At 35.1% G+C, this 9029-nt stretch overlaps 1 protein-coding gene and 1 long non-coding RNA gene across 2 annotated transcripts; one reads left to right on the top strand and one right to left on the bottom strand.

Annotated features, from left to right (window-relative positions):
* The first annotated feature begins 950 nt into the window (after positions 1-950).
* Positions 951-5009, top strand: LOC103133238 (class I histocompatibility antigen, Gogo-C*0203 alpha chain-like). Its single transcript, XM_007545009.2, has 6 exons — positions 951-1254; positions 1457-1759; positions 2238-2333; positions 3047-3064; positions 3206-3283; positions 4286-5009. Exons 1-5 carry the CDS (start codon positions 996-998, stop codon positions 3253-3255), a joined length of 726 nt encoding a protein of 241 aa, XP_007545071.2. The 5' UTR covers positions 951-995; the 3' UTR covers positions 3256-3283; positions 4286-5009.
* A 2342-nt stretch (positions 5010-7351) lies between these two features.
* LOC103133237 (uncharacterized) lies at positions 7352-8709 on the bottom strand. The gene is made up of 3 exons (XR_475704.2): positions 8434-8709; positions 7990-8100; positions 7352-7796 (listed from the first exon to the last, which is right to left on the bottom strand). It is a non-coding gene; the product is annotated as an uncharacterized LOC103133237 (long non-coding RNA).
* Positions 8710-9029: the final 320 nt, after the last annotated feature.

Here is a 9029-nt window from a genome sequence, read left to right as displayed (position 1 = left end):
GAAACGGGTCAGAAACTCTGGTAGAATCAGTGAAACGGGTCAGAAACTCTGGTAGAATCAGTGAACCGGGTCAGACGGGCTGAGGGTTCCAGCTCCTCTCTGACTCTTTCTTCCCTCAGCAGCTGCTGGATGAAGCTGCGTTTCCAGGAACGACGACCTTCGTCTCCTTCAGACCCGTTTAACAAACGTCTCAGCAGTTCAGAGCAGAACCTGTTTGTCTGGTTAGCAGGAATCAGGTTTCTGCTCATTCAGGCGTCTGGCAGCACAAACAGAGAAATACTGACCCAGATCAGCTGGACCGGGTCGGATTATTCAGACTGATGACAGCTTGAAGCAGCTCAGACTGTCAGACTGATCAGACATGTTTTATTTGATCAGGTTTCCTCTGATCAGCAGGAAAACCTTCATGTTCATCAGCTGGTTCTGATTGAGCTGCTTTCTAGAGAAGGAGCTGCTGGGTCAGTGGTTCTGGTTGGAGTGAGGAGTTCTGTGGGCAGGTGAACTGGACCGTCTGCAGATTCTTCCCCCCATACACTGTTACTGATGGAGTTAGTGTTTATTTTTCATTTTATGATCTGGGTTTCCTCAGTGAAAAACCCGTACCAGAAACCTCACAGGGTCTGTAACGTCTTATACCAGAACATTGTATGAGGTTGTCATCAGGCATGTCAGCATGTCTGTCTGAAGATGCTCATTATGTAATAAATTAGATTAACTTACTGAAAAGTTCACAGTGCCTGTGTTCATCTCCACTACATGCAGCTACACTACCTTGGTCAGTGTAGATAAACTGCTGACAGTAAATCTGTGAAGGTTCTGTTATAATATCTTTTCTACATTTTTCTCAGGAGTTTCTTTTTTTCTATTAAGATGTCTGTAGTATATGGATGACTGTCGTTTTGTGTTATTCAAACTGTTATTAAATGAGGAATAAACCTAATCTATTCAGTTCTTCCTTCTATCTCTGTCTTTCAGGTGTTCATGTTGTCCAGGTGATGTACGGCTGTGAGTGGGATGATGAGACTCAAAAGGTTACTGGTTATCGACAGTTTGGCTATGATGGAGAAGACTTTCTAACATTGAACACGGAGACAAACACATGGATTGCTCCACAACCACAGGCTGTACTTACTACAAACAAATGGAACAATAACAGAGCTCTGCTGGAATCTGACAAGAACTACCTCAACCAGATTTGTCCTGAGTGGCTGAAGAAGTATGTTGGCTATGGGAGAAGCTCTTTGATGAGAACAGGTACCGTCACATATCCTGACTTTTTATGTAAACTGATTATTTGAGTATCTTGTTTTACTAGATTTTGTCATTACATTTTGACTCAATGACTGAAGTCTGTGTTTCTGAGTCTTGTCTCCAGCTCTGGCACATTAATATTATTTTAATTATTCATGAATTATTATAAACTGTTTATATCTGAACGTTGTGTTTCTGTCTCCAGAGCGTCCCTCAGTGTCTGTCCTCCAGAAGTCGTCCTCCTCTCCAATCAGCTGCTTCGCTACAGGTTTCTACCCCAACAGAGCTGAAATGTTCTGGAGGAAAGACGGAGAGGAGATTCATGATGGTGTGGAGAAAGGAGAGATCGTCCCCAACAATGATGGGACCTTCCAGATGAGCGTTCACATCGATCTGTCATCTGTTCCAACTGAAGACCGGAACAAGTATGAATGTGTGTTTCAGCTCTCTGGTGACAAGGAGGACGTGACCAATAGACTGGAGAAAACAAGAATCTTGACCAATGAATGTACGTATTTATATAAATGTATCTATTTATAGATAAATACCTGCTAATTAGAAAATTCTATCTGACTTGTTTGTGATGTTAAATTTACTTTCTGTGTTAGGGCTCAGAATCAGAAGCAGTTCTTTTTAGGATTGTTTTGAATAAATGTTCTGCAGGATAAATGTTAAAACAAGTGATTTGCTGCTAATACAATGTTTATGTGTATTTTAAACAATACCAAATTCAACCAACCTTTCAAGACCATTAATATTCATGTTTCAGGTTATATTAAGGTTAAAAACAACTTTATGACATTTAAAAATAGCTGTTAATTATTAATGAAGTAACAACTTACAATTATAGTTGCTGAAAGAAAATACATTGGAGCCCAGAAACCAGAACAAACAAGATGAACTAAACAAAACCTTTTCATGGTGTTTAGATGAAATGGCATAAAGAAACATCTACATGATTGTAACCTGGTTTGTTTTCTCAACAGCAAATATCAGCATTGTGATCATCCTTGTTGTTGCTGCTGTGGCTGTTCTTGGTCTCATTGCTGTGATTGGATTCATTGTTTACAAGAAGATGAACGGTGAGTTGGTCAATTTCTTTCTTTGTTTTTCTGTATTTTGATTGTTGAGCTTTAACAAGTGAGAAACAGACCTGCTTAAACATTGAAGCTTTATATTAACTTTAGACAGTGTCACTGATGTTAGCCATCATTTAGACCTACGTATTTGTTCTGGGTTTAAACCAAACAACACTTTCTAGTCTAAAAGTAATCTAAATTTAGATTTAGGGCCATGCAACACAAATGTGGAAATTCATACCTGCATCTGAGTTAGTATGAAAGAATTTGATCCTTTTTCTGATGTTAAATTATTGTAATTAGGTTAAGTTTTCATAAAAAGGATCATTTCTAATTGTAATAAATTGTTCTCAATTCACACAAGAATAAAATCAGACCTGCTAAATCTGCTGAATTAATAGATTACTAATCAAATTAATGACATTCTCTAGTATTACTGGTAGGAGACAGTAGCTGAGGAATAGTGAGTTTCACAGGTTAATTTTTTTTGTCTTTAATTTTAATAAAATCTGATGATGTCAGCTAAAACCAGTTATGGATGTCAAAAATGTATCATATTAGAACCAAATATCTACAAAATCTAGTCTAGAGATCTATGAATTATTTGGATCATGTTCATCTAAAATGCTCACTGGGTTGTTGTCTCTGTAGAGAATGGCAGAATTGAAAGGACTTTTTGAGGCAAAATTTAAAGTTGTTTTTTCTATTTGTTTCAGCCAAACGTCCACCTTCTCGTAAGTAAAGCCTCTCACTATTTAGTCTGTTTATATCCTTAGCTTTGTAATTTAAAAAAAAATCAATTTTATGGATGTTTTCTGTACATTTTACATTGGTTTATAGCAGAACATGTATTCACACGCTTTCTGATGTTGCAGCTGTGAACGGTCCGCCTCCAGAGGAAACCCAGTTTCTGCCACAAACATGAAAAAGCAGAAACAGACAAACGCAAACAAGTGAGTTGCTGAATGTTGAATGAAGCTTCTTTTATTAAACATAAGACCTGTATGTAAAAACAAACTTTGTTTTACCTGTAAAGGTCAGAGGAATGTTTGAAAAAAGAAGAAAATGTGGTTTGACAGTTTGTAATTGGACATTTATTATTATGCAACATTTTTTTAATTATTATTATTAAAATACTCTCCAAATTTTCTTAAATCTCCACTTTTGGAAGATATTCAGTTTTACTCTTTGGAAAGGATAATGGATATGACCAAACTATTTTCTAACTGGACTTTCTGACTTTGTAAAGCTTACATAAACAGACACATTGTTTTCAGTAAAATGTTTTTATGGATCATAGGGAATATAGAGAGGATCCTAAAACTGATCAAAGAAGCTTTAACAGAGCTTCAAAAGCTGTGGTTGGATTTTTATTAACTTAAAACAGAAACTCAAAGCAATCTCCTTACAGCACAAAAAGCAGAATAAAAGGAAATGAAAATAAACAATTTAAATTTAAGAGAAATTTTCAGATGGTCCAGAATCATCAGTATAAGATCAGCAGCACAGAGCAAAGGAAGCCAAGAGATTTACATAAAGGCAGACAAAACCAAAGACCCAACAAATTATAGGGACTGAAGTCAACACATGTTTATGAATTTGTTAAGCTCACCTCTGGAAGGCGGTACAGAGCATTTTATAAGAACTCATTTGTCTTAAATGGAATAATGTTGTTTACCATTAATTAGGTTTGAAGTTGAGTCTATTGCTGGAGGGAAAGTTTGTAATGCTATTTTTATTATGTTTTTAGCCACTATTATCATTATTATTTTGCCTTTGAATACATTTTTTGTATTATTAGCAATTTACTCTTAAACAGAGAAGTTTTGACTTCATCACAACTTTTGGTTTCTGTTGATTTCAAAGGATATAATTTTGTTTACCTTGTTTTATTAAATGTACAAAATTCCAGTACTTTCTTCTTGACTGAATCTTTTGTCTTTTTGTTTCTGTAGGTTCATCAGTTTGCACTGACCAATAAATGGCTCAACTTTCTCTTTTTCTGGCTAAATTGTATTTCATGTAATATTGGACATCTATACATGAACTCACTCAAATGCTGTTAAATCAAATGGGAGTTATTAAACTATTTTTATTATCTGGAAAAACATTGATAATCATTTTTAAATAATTTCAACAAAGCTTAACTTTTCAGTCAACAGTTATTCTGACAATTGGAGTTTATATCTGAAAACATTTTATCTCTGGACATGTTGGCTAAGGTAATATAAGATATTGTGTTTATGTGTGTCAAACCTTTTCTTATCTAAAAACTATCAACACATGAATCATTCTGGCTGTAATATAGTTACAGGGTTAAGTTTTGCCTCAGTGATACATTTGATTTGTATATGTGGCAATATTCACCTGATTCTCATAAATATTTTGGTTTTGGGTAAATTATATATTGTTTCTTTAATCACTGTCAGCTTAGTTTCTATTGCTTATTTGATCTGTTAAGTTTTATTTTTATTTTAATTAAAACAACTTTAAAAGGGTTTTCTTCAGTTGTTTCTCTCTAATGTAGACAGTAAAATATTCTGCAAAGATTTTTTTTTCTGGTTTATAGACGTGATCTGAAGCTGAATTTCTTATGTTGAGTTTGGTAAATTGGTGTTATGTTGAATCTGTCCTTGTAAATTTGGTTTGATTTTAAATAAATTTTCACCTAATCCAACATCTTTGCCTTTTATATTAAGTTGTGATTGAGTTTCAGTGTGTACATCAGAGACAGGATTTTCAACTGTATAAATGACCCAGAGGACCTGACCTAAAGTACCTTTATGATATTCTTAAACAGTAACTTTCACAGTCAGCGTAGTATAATATCTTTTTATTTGACCTTTTCCTGTACATTTTTTGCTCACGTTAGTGGTGGGTATTGTTTCTCTCAGGCATACATTGTATTGCACAATTAAGTAAATATGTTATGTTCAGTTATAAAATGCTGTATGTGTATCACACAACTTGAAAGAAATTTGACTTCGCAATATAACACCTTGAAATTGGGCCTCTGTCTCTTTAAGAAGCTCCCACTCTTTCAGACACTACGCCTTCATCAGGTCTTCACGGCAGCGCTTCTCATTATGCTGTTTACAACCATTCTTAGGAGCTTTGGACTGAGAAGTAGTCTGCATGATAAATTCAGCAAATATTCAGTTCCACCAGGTGTTTCCTTATCGCTGCTGCTACTCTGCTCTGTTGGTCAGAAGCTCACATATTGAAGCACACAGACCTGTGAGATTCATGTCCCATATTAAAGGTAGAGTAAACCTTTTGCATGTGGACTTTTCATGTCCACATTTGTAACCCTACAAAGAAAACACCGACCAGAAGCTATTTTGCCATACATCCAGAGTGGAGAGCAGAAAAGCTTCCAAACTTGTGACGTGAATGGGGGGCTGCTGTCCGACAGGATCTCCTGAAGTTGAAAAACATGTTTAATAAGTAGTTGAGAAGTCTGGGAAGTTTTCTGAAAGGAATGAGGTGGCAAGACTTATAAAAACAATCAATAGTAGTAAAGATGGTGGACATACCTCTGGAAACGGGAAGTTCGGTAACAAAATCTATGGAAATGTGCAACCAGGGACTTTTGGATATGGGTAAAAGTTGGAGAAAGCCGGCTGGTGGCTGATGAGATGGTTTGTTTCTAGCACAGATGGGTCAGGCGAGTACATATTCTTTTACATCTTTGTGTCAAGGAGGACACTAGAAGCGGCAGCACTGTAATCTCTACGCTGTAGAGTCACAGCATTCTTTCAAAAGAATGGCTGTTGGTTTTTATCAGTTTGGTGGGTTTTCTATTAATATGCATCTATCATGATTGTTCCTATATTGATATAGAATAGACAGATATCTATCTTGAGATACATATCCACATGTGCACACCTACTAGAACAAACACACCCAGTATAAAACCTGCATTTTCTGTTCCAAGCACGAGCAGAAAATGAATTGCAAGCGAGCAGAGAGGATTGCAAGTGGAGATTTGATCCGAGCAGAGAAGTTTTGAGCGCTAGAGAAAGGTTTGAAAAAGCAAAGAGAGTATTTGAAAGAGAGCCGGGGCCTCATGCATAAAGAGTACACACAAAAAATGTCATATTTTACGCCAAGCCAGCATGTATAAAAATTAACTTTGCGTCAAAGTTTGTGTAAATATACGCACACTTTTTTGTTGGCGTGAAAATGTGCGGCAGCCACTCTGAACAATATCAAACTACAAAGCATTAACACACCTAAATATACTGAAATCTAACTATATTCAGAGTTATTTGGACCAGGAAGCATCAAACCCAATGTTTTTTTTTAAATGTTTTTTATTGTTTGAATGTAAGCAATGAAACTGAACCACATTTATCCTCAGACAACATAACATGCAGACAAAATAGAGAAAATAAAAAGATGTAAAAACCTCACTCGAATGTAAATGGTAGTTTTACCCAGTTTTTGTCTCATAAATATGTAACATATCAGTCTGTGTGCCAAAGCGCATGAAATGCATTAACACTGTAAACCCTAACAAGTCCGCAGAACTCAAAAATTATTTTGTAACAGATTACACAAAAATATTTTAGTGATGTTTTAAATTTACATAAAATAAAAATTACAGGTGTAGTTGCCTTAAATTATCTCAACATTGTCTTATAAATATTGATATTTCTCAATTTATGATTAGGAAAAATTTCACTTGAAATTTTCTATATATTCAGCTCATATAATGCTGGAAATAAACTCAAAATTTTTGAGTTTCTTCAGCTTATATAATGTTGGAGATACACTGACATTTTTCAACATTCCTTAACTCATAATCTGGGGGACATGCACTCAAAATTAACCCTATACTGAAATAGTGAAGTGACACCGCAGTGACAATTGAACAACTTTTTTTTATCCATTTTATGTTATTCAATACAATGTGCTTTTTAAGAGGAGCAAATCAAAGTAACACGGTCAAAACAAAGTACTTGTTATAAATTAAAACAAACAGAAAAGGTGATGACTTCAGCACCTTATGATAAAAACTCAAAGGATTCATGATAAGATTCAAAATTATACGTTTAAGCTATCCTAAACAACAATTAGAATGTGTAGACATTGAAAAGTGTTTAGAAACATTTTGGCACTTACTGCAAAAAAACTAAAAGGCTTCCTCAATAGTATAATAGTCCATTCTGAATGATTCACTCATTGACCAAATCGTTATTCCCTTTCAATGGTTTATTGTCCTCAAGACACATCAGAACTTTTTGGATAAATGTGAATGTTAGCTCTAGATTATTTGGGTACTGTAGGTCTAGCACACAGATGTACCCAAAGAGCAGGAGAAATGAGTCAGCCAGATTCGTGGGACCACTGAAAAGTATTTCATCCTCAATGACAATACAGATGCTCTCAGGGCTGAATCAATATTATCATCTTTGACGTCTGTCAGAAGAGCCATCAGAGTGTCCGTGAGGTCTGGACCATCTGCTGATTCCAAAACACAAAGAATGAGTTCAGTTCCTCAAGGACACAAATCATGCTAATGATGTCAAGACATTACTGTCACTTAGCACTTTGGACTTAGACTGCAACTGAACTACATGTTTAACCAATTGTCTTTAATGCTTATATCTTATGTTAGTTAGCATACTTTTTGTTTAGTGAAATTTACACTTACCTTTTAATGTATGTGATTGTTATGTCAGTTTGCAGAATAACAAATAAACTTCATAAACAGGTCCTATTCCAGAAAGGATGTTCAACAAACCCTGAACTGAGTCGACTTACTCTGTGAAATAATACATAATGATAATTAAATATACTAATTATACACTATATGACATTAATTATAGTAAAAATGGAAATGTTCAAAAATGAGCAAGTTAGTTATTAAAGCATCAAAATTGTGGGCTTTTAGAATTGCCAATATAATTATTGATGGGTTTTTTTTTTTTTTTTTGGGGGGGGGGGGCTTAACAAAGTATTAATAGAGTTCCAGTGATCAAACTATTTTTTCTGTGGACTCCACAGTTAAAAAAATTAAAGAAATAGCAAAAGAATGACTGTAGAAACACATAAAATAAAACAAAATTAACTGGAACCATTTCAAAATATATCCTACCTTTACTGTTTCGAGATGATTTCACAACCACACCTACGAAGAAATGCAAACACAGGCCAGGTCGGCATCATGACACTCACATTATGTTGTTCAGTATTGTTCGTTTCAGGCTAGTACACACATACACACAGCTCAACAACTAAAATTATTGACTATGTAACTTTTTGAAATAAGAACACTCACAGTTTGCACGCCCATTACTGGCAATCAGCGGAAACTATGGCGTTAGATTTAGAGAGAGTTATGATCAAAACTTTTGGATTTTCAAAAAAAATTTGTTTCAAAAAAAAAAAAAAATTAATCAAATTGTAAGAATTATTATTATAAATTATTTAATTTGCTTTAAAAGTCTTTTAAATTGAAATAACTAATTTTTGTTTGAAACTTTTATTTTTGCATATCATATACGGGATATACGGCTAGCTTGCTGCGGCTAGCTTGCTAACATCGCGGCTGCTAACCGGGACGAGGCCAACGCCCGGCAGCTAACCCAGCTAACCGAGAAAACAACCAGTGGAAAACGACGCGTTGGATTGACAGCAGGCAGAGGTAAAACTCTGCCTTGTCCGTAAGTACCGCTATCCACCACAGTCAGC

Source organism: Poecilia formosa, unplaced genomic scaffold, assembly GCF_000485575.1.
Source record: "Poecilia formosa unplaced genomic scaffold, Poecilia_formosa-5.1.2 Scaffold2408, whole genome shotgun sequence".
In the NCBI taxonomy this organism is placed as follows: Eukaryota; Metazoa; Chordata; class Actinopteri; order Cyprinodontiformes; family Poeciliidae; genus Poecilia; species Poecilia formosa.
This window is presented reverse-complemented; position numbering and strand designations above follow the sequence as displayed.

What these genes read in the sequence shown, in the direction of transcription:
- LOC103133238 (XM_007545009.2), top strand. Translation starts at nt 996, where the DNA reads ATGTACGGCTGTGAGTGGGATGATGAGACTCAAAAGGTTACTGGTTAT. An exon ending in AAGCTCTTTGATGAGAACAG is followed by an intron (nt 1,255 to 1,456) that starts GTACCGTCACAT and finishes TTCTGTCTCCAG; the next exon opens with AGCGTCCCTCAGTGTCTGTC. An exon ending in AAGAATCTTGACCAATGAAT is followed by an intron (nt 1,760 to 2,237) that starts GTACGTATTTAT and finishes TTTTCTCAACAG; the next exon opens with CAAATATCAGCATTGTGATC.